General features: G+C 41.8%; 1 protein-coding gene across 3 annotated transcripts in view; it reads left to right on the forward strand.

Moving 5' to 3' along the window:
• The window catches only part of LIFR (LIF receptor subunit alpha), a 78,318-nt gene that overhangs the window by 13,514 nt on the left and 44,038 nt on the right, over positions 1-20,766 (forward strand). For all 3 annotated transcript variants that reach the window (XM_072757056.1, XM_072757057.1, XM_026016659.2), the window contains exons 2-4: positions 10,810-10,970; positions 12,824-12,938; positions 15,776-15,915. In XM_072757056.1, coding sequence (XP_072613157.1) covers positions 10,810-10,970; positions 12,824-12,938; positions 15,776-15,915 — 416 coding nt within the window. The remainder of the gene's footprint in view (positions 1-10,809; positions 10,971-12,823; positions 12,939-15,775; positions 15,916-20,766) is intronic.

The following is a 20,766-nucleotide window of genomic DNA, read 5'->3' on the forward strand; positions in this document are numbered from 1 at the left end:
TTCAAGGCGACAGGCAGGCTGTCCTAGGAATCGAGTTGCTATGCATTTCTTAGGGGAGGTGGAAAGTAGGGGAGGTAGGCCCTAGGGCGCTGTCATGGGATTTTAGTGATGTTAGGAGATTTGTCCGAGGAGGTCACATACCTGCCACCTGATCAGTGGTGGGATACGGACCGGAGCCCAGGACACGTGACTCTGGTTCAGTGATATTTTCTTTTTCCACTCCATGTTTTTCACTTATGTGTAATGGGCTAGAGATGAGGTTGGTAACCAGGCTTGGACTCAAATCCAAGTTCTGCCCCTGACTAGCTGTGTGACCTCAGGCAATTGTCAAAAACCTGTCTGTGCCTCATTTTCCTTGTTATAAAGAAGGGGAGAATGATGATACTGGCCTCTTCAGGTGGGTATAGGGATTTAATCTGATACTGCATTTGAGGAACTTAAAATAGTGCCTGCCGATAATAAATAATGCATTAATACTGCGTGATACCTGAAAAATAATATTTATAAATTGTGTATTATCACAGCAGACTTAGCTAAAAGTAGCATTTCAACCACACAATACTATTGCATAATATTTTCTTCCTCTTAGAATTTAGGAAGGATTTATAGGATAATTTTGCTCCATGTATTCTTTTTAAAAGCCTCCAACAATTTGACCCAATTTTATCTTTTTATTCATATAATTTTTTCTGTAGCACACAGATGTGTTCAAAAGCATACCATTCAGCTTTCTCTTCGGAATGTAAAGAAACAGGTGTCATTGAACTATTTTTCACTCCTCACCCAGGGTGCCATTTGGGTGGATTTGTTCAATTTATTAAATAGATCTTGAATATATGGTGTGTGTAAAGCCCTTTTAGAAGCAAGAGAGTTACAAAAACAAATCCCTGCTCTTGAGGAGCTCATAATTTTTTGTAAAGAGAGGGTGGGAGGAAAGGGAAGAATAATCTCCATAATACCTGGTATGATATAATAAATGCCCAGAGTGGAAATTGAACAGAGTGCAGTGGGAGCATGAAGAGAATGCCAGTATCTGGGCGTGATGACCTGTGAGGGAGCCAGGAGGCAAAGATGTCCCAGGGACAGGGAGTTGAGGGGGAAGGGATTGTGGGGTTGAAGTTTGAATTTGAGTTTGGATCTACAGTCTGAACAGTTGGTCAGGCAGCTCCTGGCCCTTGGCCTGAAGCTTGAAGGGACAGTGAGGGTTAGAGATGGAGAAGCTAATTAAAGCCAGAGGAGTCACTGTGGAAGCCAGAGGCCACGGGGTGGATTAAGCTGTGATTAAAGTACTTGTGCCGCAGTGCTGCTGAGGGTTGGCCAGGGCAGTGGATGCGCAGAGAGGGGAAAGGGATAGGGAGAGAGACAGGTCCTGCTTAAGAGATAAAACTGACGAGTAGGTGGAAGGGTTGGGGAAGAAGGAGTTAAGGGTTACTCGTGTTTGGGTGACCCAGTAGACACTGGTGCCATGAACAAGGACTGGGGCAGAAGAGAGCAGATCGAGAGGGGAAAGTGAGTTTAATTTTTATCCCTGTGGAGATGGATCTATGAAATACCTAAGTGGTATGTGGTGTCAAAATGTTTTGTCGTCCCTGAAGGACCCCATTGGTCCTCATGGATGTATGTAGATAAGCAGTTGCCTAGTAAGCAGATGGCTAATCTGTAAATGGGAAGAGGCTGGTCCTGGAAACAGATTTGGAAGTTTCGAGTTGTGCCTGATGAGAGCTGCAGAATAGATAATGCTGTTCAGTGAAGAAATAAAGATGGAAAAGCAGTAGGCTAAAGGAGCCCACAAGGAAGCTGAGAAGGAATGCTCTCTTAAGGGCATCTCTAGTCAACGGGGGAAGGAATGGATTATTTAATTCGTGGTGTTAGGATATATGTAGCCTTTGGGGACCGGGGGGAACCTGGCTTCCCGACTCTTGTTACACATCAAAATTAATTTCATTTGGATTAAAGTTTCAGATGTTATAAGCCTTGACTATACTGGAAGACTGTATAGGTGATAATTGATACAGCTTTGGCATGAGAAAGAGTTTATGGTCAGAAACCATAAAGGACAAAATTGGGAAAGCTAACTTCATGAAAGTCAAACAGAAACCTCATTGAAAAGTAAGGAAACAAACTGGAAATATTTGCGATGTAGATAACAGGTCATATGCATATTATGGAATGATGTTAGGATTTGTTTCTTATCAAGCAGTGAAGAAAAGATTAATGTCTAATTAGAAAAATGAGCAAAAGAAAGAATAAGCGTCTTGTATATAAAACATTGCAGATTACCAGGAGACATATGAAAGGTATTTTTGACCACATAATCAAGGAAATGCCATTTATGGCCTAACAAGTGGAAGAGATTAAAATTTAAAAAGAAAATCTTGATCTTGATGAGAGCATGGGGAAGCATGTACTGGGGAACAGAGCCGTCCCTGGTTGTTTTTGAAAGTGAGCTTCTATTGTGTTTTTCCCCAGCGTGTTAAAGATCCCATGGCGTACTTTGGGAACAAGAAGGAGTATTCTTCAGGTTGTTTCTTTATTATAATAATAGAGTGTTTCACCCTTGTGAGAGAAGGCAAAAACAAATTCACTTGTGGGATAGACATAGGCATTTATTGAAGGCTGTTGCATGCCAGGCACCCCGACGGCCCAGCTGAGACAAGAGGCGAGTGTACAGACATCAGTTGTCAGTGGTGTGGGCGGGGGGCTTCCGGTGGATCCTGCAGCATAGGAGGAACGGAGGTGTGGAGAACGTCACGAGGCACATTGCACAGAGGCAGTGGTTTGAGGGGAGTCCCTGTGGGAATGTGGGGAGCTAGAGGTAGGCAGCCTGCTGCAGTGGGGAGTAGAGAGGACTGAAGGGTTTTGTCTATCAGGCTGGCCAGGAACTTGAGGTTGGAGCACTGGGGAGTCTTCAAAGGATTTCAGGCACCAGAGCAATGTCCTCAAATCCGTTTTGACATGCTGCAGTTGATAGTGAACAGGCTCTTCAGTTGACAGGGAAGTCCTCACCGGAGTGAGGATTACCAAAGCCAAAGAAGAGGAATGTAAGAATCCTGAGAGATAAAAAGTCACAGACCAAGAAATAACTGCAGTTCTTTTGGGGAAACACTATTCTGAAGAATCCACAAAGATCTGTTCTTATAGCATAGGGAAGGTTACCTTTCAGTCGAGTTCTCCTGCGTGCAGACTTAGATGCGATAATGGAATCCCTGGGCAGTTGAGCTGGCCTCTAACCTAGATTCCCACATTTTTGGTTCACGGTGCTCTTGGAGTTTCGTTGTTTTTATGGTGCCCCCAGGTCAAAAGAAATGCCTAACAGTTCTTCTTATGAAATATTTACTTCCAAACAACCTAATAAGTATTTCTGAGCTGACACTTTAGTAGTAGTTTGGAAAAATAATGCATAACAAGTTAGAAGAAAAATCCTATTTTTATTTTCTTCCTTAAAAGCCACATGTGTGAACCTGTGGGACACTGCATAGCTTCACAAACCTTGGGAATAGGTCGGACACTGCCACCCTCATTTCCATTTCTACATTGATTTTTGAATGGATGGTGCTTGTGTCTTGGCACAGTAACCAGTGACCCTGTCTTTGCAAGATACGAGATCATCGAGAGGAATGGAGCGTGGCCTGGTGTTGAAATTGAACTGCCCGGAGCTAAAGGTTGTGATAAGGTTGAGCAGTTATTTCCTTTGAAAATTGCGAGTACACTGTCATATGCCAGTTCACTTGCTCCTGTGCCTTGCGGTACTTCGGTGCATGGGTTGGGAACTAGAGCCCTGACTTGGTCCCGGCGTTGGGTTAGCCAGCAGCCAGCTTAGTGTGTGCTCGGGCCCGGCGCTGCGCCGGCGCGCGGGGGCTTACGGTGGCCTCCGGTGGCCTCCGGTGGCCGCACCCTCACCGAGGGGCAGCATCTGCGCAGGGAACTGACAGTCTCCTGGAGGGATTACAGAGTTGGGAAGTGATGCGGAGCCGGGGTCAGCAAGCTTTCCGTACGGGGCCGGGGAGCACGTGACTACCTCGGGCTTTGGCGGCCGCGCGAGTGGCTGTGAAGCTCCTCAGTGTGAGCACCGTAATGTCAGAACAGCCCAGGCAGCACCTAGACAAGTGGGCATGGCTGTGTCCTAGTGAAACTTCGCTCTAAAGCAGGGATGGCCCCTCCGGGTCAGCATTGGTGCAGCCCCTGACGTGGAGGTGTAACTGGTGTGCTGCGGAAGCAGGAGGAGCTGCGCTGCTGATGTGCTGAGCAGTCCCTCCCGTGGGATCCCAGAGGCCAGGATGGGCTCTTCTTCCTCCTCCCTGGGTCTCCCAGGTGAACAGAGGAAGGCGGCAGAAGGCAGTACAGAAAGGAATTCCAGGCAGGAGGAAAATACGTGCAAATGTGAGGAGTCATGAAGGGGGGGTTTGCTGACATTTTTTAATCTTTTAACATAATTGTATTTTTTGTAAGATTATTTATTCATTTGCAAGTGGCAGTTTGCAAATGGTAAGGATTGGAGGGGAGGGCACAGGATTACAGTGTCATAGATCGTTTTTCTCATTTCCCCCCCTTTTTTGTTTTTTTGTTTGTTTTTTTTGTTTTTCTACCTCACTTTTTTGGCAGAAGGTGTATCTTTTGAGTTGTGGCATATCCTCTCAATTAGCAGTTTGAGTATGGAATTCAAGTGTGACAGTAGTTTTCGTGTGCAGTTTTGGAGATGTTCTCTTTAGCTTTCAGGGCCAAGAAGTCTGATATCCCCTCTACACCCCCACCATGTTTATGGAGCATGCACCCAGGGTCTCCTCTACACCCGCAGCCTGCTTTGAAGATAGCCATGTCACTGTCACTGTCCCTGCATGAGGGCAGAGGGCTTGTTGGGCTCACACAGTGAGGCCCAGAGTCCTGGTTTCAGAGAACTGTTCCATGCTGTTCTCATTTCAGAGCCCTTGTATGGCTGCCATTCCCCAACCTGGAAGCTTTTAAGATTTTCTTTTATACACTTATTCTCAATGATGTACTTTGTTATAACTCTCTGTAAATTCACTATAAGGAGAACTAGATTTTTTGCTGCTGAATATATACTGGTAATTCTTTGTGTGTCTTTGTTACTGCAGTTGTCTCTTAATCTCCCTTTGAAACCCCACTTCCTTCGAGCTTCCCTCTTCCTGAAAAAACCTTTACTGTCTTCCTGCACTGTGTAGTCTCAGTCGACTTTCCCAAACCGGCCAGATTTGTGTTTTTTCATGAGTATGTCTCACTCTCCTTAAACCCCCACACTTCACTTTACAGTACAGTGATGTCTCCCTAACTGCAAAGTTTATGTTCCTGAAAAGCCGCCTTCAAAGGCAGTGCTCCAGGAACTGAAGATCGTGTGTATAGGGGGGATGGAATGAGGACTGCAGTTAGAGTAAGTAGCTGCTGGTCACAGTTCTTCAATTTTTTTTTGTCCCCTAATAGAAAAGAGTAAAGAAGGGGACAGTAAGAATATGAAGGAGCAGCAGTATGGATCCTGCTTACGTTCCATTCGGCCTCTCACTTGGGGCAGACCTTCTAGCATCTCCTCTCCTGTAGGTTTGGGGACCTGCGTACATGTTTATTTCATGTTGTAGTTAAGTGGCTTTTCTCCCTCCAGTGGGCAGTTCCTTTTGTGAATCAGTGACAAGGGAAGTATCTCATTGTGATGACAGAAAAATAGGTTCTCGAGATCAAAGATTCTCTGGCTCCTCCTTACTCACGTCTTTCTGACTGAACAGGTGTTTCTCAGACCCTTCCCTTGGACCTTGGTGCTGCTGGGGACAGTCCTGCCGGCAGAATGCACTAGCCTACTCTGTCATCTGTCCCCGTCCCCTCCACCTCCTTCCCCTTCTGCCCCACCAAAAAGAGAAAACAGACTAAACAAAGCATATCTGGACCACAGTTTCTGGTCCTCCTCTGCCTTTACTTTCCTCTTTCACCTCTCTTTTCTGAGTATCCCCGGCAGAAAGGACCAAAACCTCATGTAGACTGGAACCAGAGTTTTCAAAGCCGAGGAGAAAGCAAAGCAGTGTGCATTTGTGGGCTGTTTCATTTTCACAAGCTCTGCACATGGGGAGCCGGTGCTTTCTGACGTCCTAAGGCAGAAGTGAGGATACGACATAAATAAAACAAGCAAAACACAGATATTTTTTTTCGATTCCAACAGTTGTATAAGCTGATTTTGCTTGATCCGTTTTCTTAAAAAGGTTTGTTGACATTTTTTAATCTTTTAACACAATTGTATTTTTTTAAAAGATATTTTATCTATCTATCTATCTATCTATCTATCTATTTATTTATTTATTTATTTATTTGAGAGGCAGAGGCACAGGCAGAGGGAGAAGCAGGCTCCATGCAGGGAACCCAGTGCGGGACTCGATCCCAGGACTCCAGGATCACACCCTGGGCCAAAGGCAGGCGCTAAACGGCGAGCCACCCAGGGATCCCCAACATAATTGTGTTGCATAGGATACAGACTGGTGGCCCTCGGGTAGGATACAGTCTGAAGACATACTTGGTTTGGCCTTTAGAAGATTTAAGAACTACAAATTAGTTCCTTACATTGACGAATTTGAGTTTTTCATATAAATTCCCAGGCTTCTACCTTGGTTTAAAAAATCAGAAATCTGGCAAAAGACCTACCTATGGCTGCACCTCTGGGCTAGGCAGGCGAGCTCTGGTTTGCACCTGCCTGTGGAGTTTGTCACCTGTTTTGCCTTCCAGGTATGTGCATTTGCAGTCTACTGCTGCAGCAAGTGACAGTGATCCTAATTTTAGAAATTAGCTCCTGCAACTCTCTAAGAATGTGTTCTCGAGGAATAAGGCATCCATGGGGGAAAAATAAATTCTGGCAATGTTTCTTTTAGAAGGGAGCAGAGACAAGTTTCATGTGTCCTTTTCCCCTTACAGTACGTTAGAAAGCTCTCTGTGTACTGCTCTGGCCTCAGGTGAGTCCATTTGAAATGTTTGCTTAAGTAGGGGAGTCAGATCTGTTACAAGCATGTCATATGGCCTATGTGACTTGCTCAACATTTTTGACATAAATGTTAACAAAAGAAAGTTTTCTTTATCCTGCCTGTGTTCAGTTAAGCAGGTGTGATGACAGTGTCATTGATTCTCCTGTCCCAGCACACCCAGCACCCCAGCCTGCCTCTCACTGGCCTGCTCAGTGGTGTCCTTGATGCTGGCGCTGACCTTGTGCTCATGTGTCTGCTCGCTCGCTGCCTGCCCACAGGGTGGAATGTAGCTTTGGGAAGTTTCTCATGTGGACTGGGAGCAGGGTTGGCCCTGTGCTGCAGCTCCCAAGGCGGAGGCAGGAAGGGATTAAGTGATTGGCTTCAGTCATGCTAATTAGCAGTGGAGCCAGGATGAGAGTCTGCATCCACCGGACCTGCTCCAGGACCTCTCCTGCCACTTCATGGGACACACATCTCTTTTACGGAACAAGTGTAAACTTGTAGCAAGGGACTGTTTCATTTTAAGATGATGTTTAGCCCATCAGCGAATATGGTTTGTGATTGTTTCAGTCCTGGTTTGGTTGTGTTCGGGACTCCTTTATTCAGTTGCTATTCCTGCCCATGCTGTGGAATTCTATAACTTTAGCAGCTGGCATTTTAGACATTCCGTGAATACATTTTCATTCTAATACATAAGCTTGGTGGCACCAGAAGTGACTAGAAAGTTATTCAGCAAAAAAAGAGTTGACCATTTTTTAAATGTGTGCCTATGCCTTGTGTCTGTTTTGGTTATGATTACGTAAGCTACTCAAGATTTGTCTCCTGAGTTTTTGACAGTACTCGGCAATAGCCAGGAAGAGATCTTGCCATCTCCTTTTGCTAAGGAAAGTGTCTTCTGAACTATCTTTTTGGACTCCAGTTATTTAGATGTTGGATCTTTTTTCCCCATCAGGTCCCTGTTTGTACATCTTTTCTCACATGTTTTTACCTTTGGTTTTTTTCCTGAAAGATTGCCCAATATTTTTTATCTGTCTTTTAAAATTTTTTAATATTAGCCAATACATTTCACTTGTAAGAGCTATTTTTATTTCTGATTATTGCTTTTTCATTGCATCTTCTAGTTTTTATGGCTATGCCATATTCACTCTGGAATATTGTTTAGAGGCAATTTTTCTGTTTTTAGTTTTCCTCTTTTCTATATTATCCCCATTTTCTCTGGGAGTAATTTTTATTTCCCTCCTAGGGATCCTCTCTCCTCTGAATCTCTTTTTATTGTTTTAAAAGCAGGCTTTGCTTGTATGTGTGATGATCCTTGGTTGTTTGTTCTAGTATAAAAATGAGGAACTGTTAAGTCTGACAGAGTTTTCAGTGCATTGAGAGGGCTTGTCGGCTGGCAGGCTTCATTCAGCTGGAGTGGATGGGAACATCATTATTCTGAGGAAGCCCTCAGTGTCAGATGTGGAAGTCTCTCCTCTTGGACACCTGTGTCTTTGTTAGCTGCTCTCATTTCCTGGGCAGTTCTTTTACATTCTGTAGGGAATGCCTCTGTTTTGGAAGTAGGAACATGTCAAGGTTAAGGTCCTTAGACCTCTGTTATAAACAGACTGCCTATAAACAGCCTATAAATAGTAAATCACTGCCTCCCTCTTGATGAACCCAGGGAGGATTTAAATGGTACCACCACCCATCCATTGTTCTGCTTCCACCAAATCCTATAGCCATCTTTGCTTCCTCTCCTTATATCTCACCCAACACACTGTACTACACTGACTACATGTGTGGCATTCTGCTAAGTGCTTTACACATATTTACTCTTTTAATCTTTACAACTAATGGAAAATATTGTTACCATCTCCACTTTACAGATGAAGAAATTGAGGGGCAGAGAGGCTAAGGCCACACAATGAGTAGCAAAGCTGTGAATCAGCCCTGGTCTATCTTTGTTTCGTTTTATTTTAGATTTTATTTAAATTCAAGTTAGTTAACATATATTGTATTATTAGTTTCTGGGGTAGAATTTAGTGACACATCAGTTGCATATAACATCCACTACTCATTATAACTAGTGCCCCCCCCTTAATGCCCATCACCCATTTATCCCCCCTGCCCACCTCCCCTCCAGCAACCCTCAGTTTGTTCTGTATCTTTAAGAGTGTCCTGTAGTTTGTTTCCCTTTTCTCTTTTTTTTTTTTGCTTTTTACCCCTTCCCATATGTTCATCTGTTTTGTTTCTTAAATTCTACATGTAAGTGAAATCACATGGTATATGTCTTTCTCTGCCTGCCTTATTTTGCTTAGCATCGTACACTCTAGTTCTGTCCGTGTTTTGATAGGAACACAACCTGGCACAGCCACTCTGGAAAACAGTATGAAGGTTCCTCAAAAAGTTAAAAATAAAACTATCCTACAACCCAACAGTTGTATTACTAGGTATTTATCCAAATGATAAAAAATAATGATTCAAAGGAGCATGTGCACCCCAGTGTTTATAGCAGCAATGTCCACAATAGCCAAGATATGGAAAGAGCCCAGATATCCAGTCCATGCTCCTAAATCACCACATTGTTCTGCCTATAGTGCATTGGGAAGACCCTCCATCTCTGGAACAGATCCTGAATCTGACCATCTCTTCCACCTCTGCTTTTAGAACCCTAGTCCTCACCACTCGTGGTCTCACCTGGACTCTGGTTTCCCTTCCTCTACTCTTCCCCTAGAGTCCACCCTCGATCGATGTAACAGCTAGAGAAATCTTCCCAAAGTGCAGATCAGATCACGGATTCCCCCCCCTGATTAGTTAAAATCTGAATCCTTTCCATGGCCCAGAGCCCTTCGTGGCCTGACCCGCCCATCTCTTGGCCGCAGCTCCTCCTCCTGACATTCCAACCTAGTAAGCTTGTCCTTTCTTAGGGTCTTTGTATTTGCTGCTACTTCTCTTTCCCCAGGGCTTACCATGGCCATCTTCTCATTAGGCCTTAGCTCAAGTAACACCTTCACTCACTCACTCACTCACTCACTCACTCACTCACTCACACTCTACGCACATTTACTTTAAAGCACATATTAAGATCTTAAATTTCTTAGTGGTTTATGTATATGTATTTCCCAACTAGATTCCAGGTTCCTTGAGGGCTGGGACTTTGGTTCAGTGTGTACCTCCAGTGCCTGGATGGGGACCTGGCATGTGGTAGGCTGTCTCTAGTCATTTGCTAAGAAGTGAGCGTCCCTGGAGCTCTTAGGCTGAAAGCACCAGCCTGCATTGCGGCCCCTCCCCCACGGCGCATCAGATTCAGTCATTGCTCACCTACATGTGTTGACATCTTTCATTTACTAGCGGTCCCTAATGGAACCGTTATAGTTGTTGTGGTGTTTGTTACACTTTAGGCATTCGTGTGTATTGGTCACTATTTTTGCCACATCTGCAAACCTTCTATACTATTATTTATCCTAGTTTTTCCTTTATTTAAATTTATATGAAATAGAAACTATATCACAGCATAAATGAAAAAGAAAAAATATTACCACAAATGACTATGTTAATTAAAATTAAAACTGTCATTCCAGATAATTTAAAATTGTAAAAACTTCAGTTTCACGCACTGCTTTTTGGTAGTAGTGTGCTACTGTAGTAGTATTGGAATGGAGAGTTGAGAAATATGTGTTTGGTTATAATCTTGAACTTGAAGCCTGTCATTTGAAAATTGACCCTATAATGGATCCCTAAAGCAACAGCTGTGTTTGATTATTCACATCTAAACCCAGGGCAGCTTGAGTCTAATGTCTGCAGAGTTTCTGTGGCTGTGCACAGTGGAAGAGGTGTCTTTGCAGCACTTTGAACACCATTTGAAATTCTTCTCATCTAGGACTGACTGCTTTGCACGGATGATGAACATTTCCTTACGTTTGAGAAGACCACCCTGGATGGTGGATAGTAACGGAAGGAGGATGACTTCACATTTCCAGTGGCTCTTATTAACATTTATTCTCCTGTATTTAATGAACCAAGTGAATAGTGAGAAAAGGGGTAAGTGCATCTGAGTCTTAGAATGAACTGATGCAATGCTGTTGCTATTTTTTCACAATTACTGTTTTGATTATGAGGTGGTCTTGTATCTTTATTGAACCCTTCAGGTTTTCTGTGGTTAAAATCAATTTCTTTGTCATTTTCTTTTTTTATACACTATTGCTCTCTTTTTAAAAGGCCCCTAAAGCTAGGCCTAAATATTCTTTACCCATTAAAAAAAATAATAATAAAGTATAATTTACATACAATACAATTCACCCTTTTAGGATAAAACTCTGTGAGTTTTGACAAATGTGTACAGTCACATGACCACCAGCACAATGAAGACACAGAACACTCCCCATTCCAGAAAATTCCCTATGCTCCTCTATCCTCAGCTCCTCTCCTCCCTCTCTCAAGCCAACACTGGCCTAGTTTCTGTCTATAATTTTGCTTTTCTGAATGTCACGTAAATGAAATCTAAATCTCTTTCTTTAATAACATGTTGTGTTCATGTTCTTTAAATATATTACGAATGTTTATGTAGATGTTATTATCTAGCTTATTTCTATAAAAAACATTATCATCCTTCTGCCCCTGAGTTTAGTTTTATATTAGTTCTGTAATTAAACAGAGCTCTTCTTTTCCTCTGAGATCACTGTTTAAATAACTCTAGTTATGGTTACTGATGATTTCTAATGTGAGTGCTTCTAACATTTTTGTTTTCTGTCTCATGTAAGTAGCTTTATAATTTATTGCTATTGTAAATGTCATGCCAATGGTGTAAAAATTAAAAAACCCTTTCAGAGACATTTATAGAGAGAGTCTGAGATGGAATAACCTCTTATACACTCTAATTGCTTTATTTCCTCCCTCCTTCCCTCTCCCTCTTCCAGTTTCCTTTTGTCCTCCCTCTCATACCCCTCCTTTCTTTTCATTCTCTTTTTAGTTTTTCATTGTACAGTGCTAATGTATTCCATGACCTAGTATTCTTTTATAGTATGAATAAATACTATTGAAATTATAATCTTCTGAGTTACTTGTTACTTTTCAGTTTTTTAGGCCTACACAAAAGACATATTTTTCAGAGGATTGTGTGAGTTCATTACTATTTAAATATAATATGCTTCATGAAAAATTTTTTTAAAGATTTTATTTATTTGAGAGAGGGAGAGAGAAAAAGACACAGTGGGAGGCAGGCAGGGGCAGGGATAGAGGGAGAAGCAGACTCCCTGCTGAGCCAGGAATCCGGACAGGCTCAATCCCAGGACCCTGGGATCATGACCTGAGCTGAAGGCAGACACTTAACCCACTGAGCCACCCAGTCATCCCTACTTCGTAAAAATTTAAAGATTGGTTGTGGGGTTTCTATAGAGGTGGCAGTCTGGTTATAGGCAGCGAGGCAGTATTGGCTGGGAGGGAGTGCTTAGAAGTAGTGTTTGTGAGCATGGGAAGCACGTAATTCTTACTTAGAGTTACTTTATTTAGCAGGGAGGAAGAGGGGCCAATGGAGCTACTGGAGATAAAATTCTTCCAGGCTCTCTCTGGGTCTCATCCTCGAACCTGCAGTCCCTCCCTCCATTTATTGTAGCGGCTAAAGGTAGGACTTTGACGGAGGCTCAGTCCCTGAGTGGTCTCATGCTTGGCCCACTTCCATTCATTTCCTCTCATTTTTTAATCCACAGCTACAAAAAAAGAAAAAAAGAAAAAAAAGGAAAAAAAAAAAAAGAAAACCAGCCCTTTCTGTGACTACAGGCTCATCCTTGCACAGAGGACCTGCATCGTGTGCAGACACATATGCTCATACTCATGATTAAAGATGGTTTGATGTGCAATGAAATTATTAAGCATATTCTGTGTTTCTCCTTCTCCAGGGGCTCCTCGTGATTTGAAGTGTATAACTAACAATTTGCGAGTATGGGACTGTTCTTGGAAAGCACCCTCTGCAGCAGGCCATGGTACTGTTTATGAAATTTGCATCGAAAACAGGTAAAAGAAATACTTTGGTTAACTAATAGCTATGACTAAAGGCCTTTAATATTAGAGCATATTTTATTCTAGAAATTTTTTAAATGAAATTTTTAAATCTTCACCCTCTATTTCCTAAAAAATCTGAATCTTCTATCAATCAAGGTGGAAACAAACCCTTCTCCAAAACTTTGATTCTTGTATTATATGAATTTTAAGTATGAAATACACTTTTACTGTGGATTCTAATCTGCTATAAAGTTTTACTGGTCCATCCCAAATCAACATCTGTCTAGATCAGTTGGGTTCAGGTTTTGACTTTGCCTAACAGGAAATGTCAGCTCTGGAGCGGGGAGTTCAAGGCTGGCATGGTCATTGATGAAAGACCCAGGTTCCTCTTTATCATGCTGCTGTGCCATCTTTAGCATGTGATGTCATGGTTCAAGAATGCTTGAGGAGTGGCTGTCATGGCTTCATTCCAGAAAGCAGTGAGGAAAAGGATGATTTTCTTTAAGGAGACCTTTAAGAGGTCCCACACAACACTTCTGCTTGCGTCTCATTGGAAGAATTTAGTCAAATGATGAAGCCTATTTGCATAAGAGGCGGGCAATGTGCCTGGATAAACCTTGAGTTATTATTATTAAGGGAAAGGGGGAATGGACATTAGGAGGTCAGTGACAGGTTCCCTCACACCACCTTCCCCTCTCAGGTAATCTTGGAGAGGGCCACAGGCTCTGAAGCCTAGAGGTGAGGCCTTTGGACGGTCTGCAAAGCAAAACATTTCTCCCCTTGCCCCCAATTCCATCAGGGCTCTGAGTGGTTCAGCGTCACCAGAGTAGTTCAGCACAGCAGCTCCAAGTCCTGTTTTGCTGATGGGTGGTCCTAATGTAAACTGACATAAGTGGGCCTTCAGGTACTACTCAGGTGTTTTGTTCCCATTTGGTATATGTTTATTGAGCGTTGGTCTAAGCTTTGTCGTGGTTTGTCAACCGGGAAGAGCTTGTTTGTGTATTAGAAATAGCCCTAACATCTTATTTCCTTATTTTCTGCTGTGAAAATAAAGAATTATTTCCTCCTTGTGTTCTGTGTCCGCCTTGGGTCAGCTGGCATCTCTGCCCCAAGTCTCTCCTCAGGGACCCAAGCCTAGGGGTCTCTTACCCTCCAGTGCATAAAGATAGGAAGGAGAGGCAACACAGCCTATGCTGGCTTCCAGAGCTTCCCTCCCAAAGAGATAGATGTGACTTTTGCTCACGTTTCTCTGCAAATAAAGTCAATTCGCCATGCGTTGCTTCAGAGGAGCAGGAACTATAATCCTGCTGTGAATCCAGAAGGGAAGAACCTGAAAAATTTGGTAAATAACATAAATGACTATCTCAGGCCAAAGAGAGAGGAGGTTGTTCAGAATCTCCAGGGGTTCACAAGAAACAAATCACTGTGGGTTAAGTGCTGACAGAAATTATATGTGAAGGGCTGAGGGAGCACTGACTGAGGCGTGTGGGGCTCCAGAGAGGCTGTCAGAGGCGTGATTATGGAGTGTGAATACCCAGTTTCTCAGGAAAAGGACAGAGAATATTCCAGCCTGAAAGAATATGGGTTCAATGGCATGATCTTATGAAATAGCACCATTTAGTGAATTCAGGTGGTTTGTGTTATTGGCAGCTAAGGAGGCCTGCCCCTGTGAGGATGAGAAGCAGTGAGCCGACCTGTTAAGTCAGAGTCCAGAGTAAAGAACATGAAGAGGCCTGTGCAGGGTTGCAGGAGACACTGCACAGCCCCTCTGCTTGAGCTCAGATTTGCATGGGAGGTTAGAAGTGTATGTGAAATACAATAAAGAGAATGTAAATGGGCTTTGTGAAGGTTCAAAGGAACCAAGGGGGAAAAAAGCGACTTTTGTGGAGGAGCTCATGGGTGGGGAACTAGAAGAGTTTTGAAAGCAGAGCGGGTGAGAAGGTGTTGTTCATGCTAAACCTTGGGTCAAAACAAGGAGCAGTGGACAGATCAAAGGTGCGTCTGAGGCTGCAAGCAGCCAGTTTCATTCCCATCCTCAGTATTTGTGTGGAGCGCCATCTCAGCGTGAGACCTATGATGATGTAGAAGTGTAGAAGTGCAGGGTGACGGGAAGGCTGCGGCGGGGGGTGGTGGTGGGAGTTTGAAGGGCATGCTAAAATCCTGAGTTTCTTGATAATAATCATCCCTCCTATCACTCGACTTTCTAGTACAGTCTGGTTATTCATCCTCCACGTAGATGCACTTACCAGTAATTAACCTCTTTTTTTCAGTGTTTTTTTTTTTTTTAAGATTCTATTTATTTATAAGAGAGAGAGAGCATAAGCAGAGGGGAGAGGCAGAGGGAGAGGGAGAAGCTGAGCAGGGACCCTGTGTGGGACTCAACCCCAGAACCCTGGGATCATGACTTGAGCTGAGGGCAGATGCTTAACTGTCTGAGCCACCAAGGCACCACCCCCCCCAACTTTTTTTCAGTCTTAAGATGCAGCATAACATATCATGTTTTTGTATAAAAGAACAAAGTAGGCGGCGCCTGGGTGGCTCAGTGGTTGAACCTCTGCCATTGGCTCAGGTTGTGGTCCCGGGGTCATGGGATCAAGTCCTGCATCGGGCTCCTTGTAGGGAGCCTGCTTCTCCCCCTCTGCTGTGTCTCTGCCTCCTTCTCTGTGTTTCTCATGAATAAGAAAGAAAAAGAAAGAAAGAAAGAAAGAAAGAAATAAAGAAAGAAAGAAAGAAAGAAAGAAAGAAAGAAAGAAAGAGTATTTTCCAGCACATTTTGTGCTAATCATATTTTTATGAAAATTGCACTGTCACTTTATCTGCTAATTAAAATTTGATTTTTTCTGTTGCAGGTCCCATTCTTGTTATCAATCAGAGAAAACAAATACTAAAATTCCAGCTCTTTTACCTGGTGATCATGAAATAACAATAAACCGTCTGTATGATTTCGGAAATCCTATAAGTAAATTCACACTGAATGAAAAGAATGTTTGTAAGTATTTGAAAAGAAACTTGATTTGAAAATAACTCAGTACAGTGCCTTTCTGTTTAGTATTGCAGTATTTTATAATTGTCAGAAATTTACTCTTCTTTTTTTGAACTTCAGTTGTTAGACTAACACTTGGATTTTCCCAGCAACCATTGACTGTGACTTATGGAGCATAGCCAAGATGGGGAAGGAAGCAGACTGCCTTCTAGTCAAAGTAGATGTCACAGAGTTCAGGATCCCTTCCACATTTGGATGCTTTTCTTGTCACCTCTTCGCCTCATTGATTCCTGCATACCTTTCAGAACTTCTCAGGTGTCCCGTGCTTTAGGAAGTAGTTTTACTCTCCTAGAGGAGACCCTATTCCTGTCTTAACATTCCCTTAGGCATGTGTGTTTTTCCTTATGGCATTTCTTACAGTTGCATTACTAATGTATTATGTGATAAGGAACTTATTATGTGTCACTTCCACAAGAAAATAGGTTCAGTAGAGCAGGGAGTTTCTCTCCTAGCTTACTGCCTTGCATGTGGCAGGCATCTTGTACAGATTGAATGTCTAAGATCTAGGTTACAGGCTTAGTGGAGTCATGAAATAGACCCAGGCTGATGGAAGTGGAAATTGTGCTACACAGAGAGACCTTAGAAACCCCAGGAGTCTTGACTCTTAATGGTGGGGGAAGCAGGTTTGTTTGCTCTTGATAACTATTATAGGAGTGGCATCATAATGATATAATGGGTTTTATAAAGATGACTTACTTTGAAACAAGGGGAAAAATATAATTAACTTGGTGACCTGTCCAATTTCATGGATAAGATGCCTGTTTGGAGTGGTCTGTGTCTGAGATAGAACAGATTCTGAAAGGATAATAGCAAAGCAAGCTTTCCAGGAACTTCGCATCTGTCTCACTGCCTTTCAAGATAAAGAAAGAAGAGCCATGTTTGTTGTTTTCTTTCTGTAGCTGAATGTGAGATCCAGGTGAGAATGTTTTATACAGATCAGCCCTCAATACCCACAGAGAAATACTGTTAACACGTAAATATATTTTCTATGCATATTCATATAAACAGTAAGGTTCATTTTACTTTATAACCTGCTTAATAGAGGCATAGATTTTCAATGTGTTATCTAAATCTGTATTATTTTTATAGGCTGCATAGTATTCCATTGAATAGAGGTACTGTAATTATGTTAAGCGATTGATTATTAACATTGAGATTTTTATTTCTGGTTTTTCAGTATTATAACCAGTGCTTTAGTGAGCATGTTTTACACTTGTATGTTTCTAATTTCGGTGATGATTTCCTTAGGCTAAATTCCTAAAATTGGGAATGCTGCCCTAGAGATAATCTTCTTGTTAGGACTTTTGATGTCCATTGGCAGTTGTTGTTCAGAACTTTTGAGTCTCTGCATTTCCACTGAGAGGGGCCTGTTCTTTACTTCCTTGCTGATATTGTCCGCTTCTCTTATTTTTGCCATTTCAGTCTGAAGGCCCCTAATTATAGCACTTTGTTTTTGCGTTTCTGTGATTACTTAAAAAAAAAAAAATCAGTCATTTTTATTCTTTTCTGAACTGTCTGTATTCTTTCTCAGTTTTCTCTTGTGTTGAAATTCAGAATTCCCTTCGTTAGTTCACAAGAGCTCCCTATATTATGGTTATTAATTCTGTCATAATTTGCTACAAATAATTTTCCAAGTTTAAAATTTAAAACTTCATTGGTTTTCATCTTTATATAAATAGTCTCATTTGCTGTTTTTCTTTGAGCTTTTGGTTTGGTTATCATACTTGATTTAAATCTTTTACCCATCTAGACTTATTTTGTAGTAAGGTGTAAGGAATCTAACTTAGTTTTATTCCAGATTTTTAAAAAAGTCCCCAGGACTCTGTCTGAGAGCCAGTTTGTATTGTCTGATTTTTCAGCAGATATTGAGAAAGTTCTGCCCTGGGAAGCTACTTGAAGGTGATAGTATTTGACAGAAAGATCTAGAAGGGCACATTAAGACAGACTCTAGATGACTTATGAGATGAATAGTTGGTTATTTTTACATATCATGTAATTTGTTGATAGAATTTTAATATATTGGGTCTGATTATGATCAGAATATTAGATTAACAGCATCCCAATAGTAAGATATTACTAATACTACTACTATAATACAGATAAGAAAACTGAAAAGCAAACTAGATGAATACAAGAGAGATGAATCCATCAGCACATCTTTGAGTACCTCCTGTGTTCGGAAGGAGCTATGAAATGATAGTGTACCTGTATGTTAGAGGATCTGGGTTTTTTGGCAGTTTGCTATGAATAAAAATATGAGAAGTTAACTTTTCTCCAGATGCTTTCAACACTATACATATGAAGCAAACAAGGTATATTTAATATATATATGCATATATAAAAATAAGCTTCTAATTGACAAGGGCAAACACAAAAATAAGGCTTTGTAAGACTTTTAGTGCCTCAGTTTCTTAAAATAACTTGAAAATATGGATCTGTCTGAGGCAGAATAAATAATGTGGATCCTATAAATGATCTGGGAAAGCTCCCATCTTCTGATGTTTAAGCAAAAAAGAACATGGAGGTTATGGGTAAAGACGGACTAGCTTTAAAAAATAAACAAACACAAGTGATTAAATTTATTTCCCAGATGAAAAGTTCCTGTCCTCTAGAAAGCAAGTTAATATTGTCCTCAAGTGTCTATTTTAGCTGGAAAGAAATGCAGATGATAGTTTATGGGAGCTTAGGGATACTTCCCATTTTACTGTGAGGAAGTGTACTAAGAAGTAACAAAGAAATTGTGTGTATTTAAATCTTTCATTGGTGTAATTGTGATTATTTCTGTCTTTAGCTTGAAATACCAGATATGACTTGTGTTTTGAAGAATAGCCCACTTCTATTTAGACAAAATGTAAATTATGTGTACTTTTCAGGGAGGGAACATTTTAATGGATGAATATTGCTTTAGTGTAAATGCTCCCATGTTTCATAATTTTTAAGTTAGACTATATTGTGACAGCCTGAAACATTTGAATGAACCATATTCTTAGAAATCTCTGTTCTCAGGTCACACCGGACCTTGAACTTTCCCTTTCCTGGCACTAAGGCAACTTCTTGCTCATTTGCTCCTTCTGTTTTTTTGTTTTGTTTTTTTAAGTTTTTAATTCCAGTTAGTTAACATATACTGTTTGTTATGTTAGTTTCAGGTATATGATACAGTGGCTCCTTCTGTTTTAAAACCAGCTCCTACTTAAAACTTGTCCTATCAAGCATCCTCCACTGTTCTTACATAGCTGTGAAACCATTGACTTTGCCGTATAGTGTTTTGGTTTTGGAGCCACATGTACTGTTTCCTGTAGAGCTGTAAATGTTTTACAAAATCCAATGTAGAGCACTTGTGGCCAGCAAATTTAATTTAAATTTATTAAGAACTTATTTTTAAATTATAAGACTAATTTTTATTGGTTTGCTCTGCCCTTTTTGTTATTTAACACTTTCAGCTACTCTACCTCTGTAAAGTCCTGCAAATATGTACTTCCATGACTTACTTAACTGGCCCTTGGGCTTCGTGAGGAAGTGATAGGGTAGGTATGAGGCCCAAGGGCATTTTTCTCTCAAATTCTTTTAACTTACCTTCACTTATTGTTATTTGAAGAGAGAACATGCAAGAAAGAGTCCCCACATTGTCTGCCCTTCATAACAGAAAGCCTACGTTTCACAGAACGGAACAGGCTCACACCTTGATCCAAACTATTTGAGTAATTTACTCATCCCTTATAGGTAGGGAGACCTGAAGATTTTAAAGAATACCTCACTTTTTCTACCCCCACCCCTTTTGTTTAATTTACCATTTTCTCCCTGTGAGATACTGTATCCTAAAACATGGTTTTTTCTTTTTTAAGAAGATTTTATTTATTCATGCGAGACACAGAGAGGCAGAGACATAGGCAGAGGGAGAAGCAGGCTCCCTGTGGAGAACCTGATTCAGGACTCAATCCCAGGACCCTGGGATCACGCCCTGAGCCAAAGGCAGACACTCAACCACTGAGCCACCCAGGTGTCCTTACCTTTTTACGTTTTGTACTGCAGCTTTGAGCCCACTGTCTTCCCAGACTTCTCTCTCGCCAAGGGTAGTACCATCGCCAGTGCTACTACTGGTCTTTTCTCACTTTTCCTCTATGAACTCTTTTATTTGGCCTAAAATGACAACCCATTTCTTTTAGTCTCAGCAGTGCTGGATCTTCTCTCATTTCCTTCTGCCTCTCAGGATTCTTGCTGCGGTTCTCTGGTTCCTTGAAGGTGTGACTGTCTATACTGGTAGCTCTCAAACAAGCTTCAGCTGTTCTCTGAGTCCTGCTTTTAAGTCTGTTTCCTCAGCTGCCCTGAGCGAGTTCCTCTTGAGTCTGTGTCCATGGTGCTGATGGTCCCCGTTCTCACTCACTGTCTGCGGACCTCTCCACAGATCTTCTGTCACTCCTCTGACACTTGGTCACTCATAGCCTGTCTCTTGCATTTCTTCACAATGTCCGTGGTTCCTTGTGCCTGCTTTCTAAGCTAGAAACTTGAGGAAATCTTAAGTGTTTCCCTTTCTCGTTGTAGTAATCCTTCATTTCTTTGATCTGGTCATTTCTTTGAAATGCCCATCAGAGTTTTTCCTTTTCCATATCCCTCACGCACGTGACGAGACGTGATCTTGCGACTCTGGTCAGCCTTTCTCCAGTGGTCTCCCACTTAATCATGCTCTCTCTCTCTCAGCTCCCTGCACTACACTACACGCCACAGCTCACCTAACCTTTCCAAAGGACTTCTTATCCTGCTGAGTACTTGCCACATCTGAGTACCCTGTTGACTCCCTCA

The sequence above is a fragment of the Vulpes vulpes genome, chromosome 4 (genome assembly GCF_048418805.1).
Source record: "Vulpes vulpes isolate BD-2025 chromosome 4, VulVul3, whole genome shotgun sequence".
Taxonomy (NCBI): Eukaryota; Metazoa; Chordata; class Mammalia; order Carnivora; family Canidae; genus Vulpes; species Vulpes vulpes.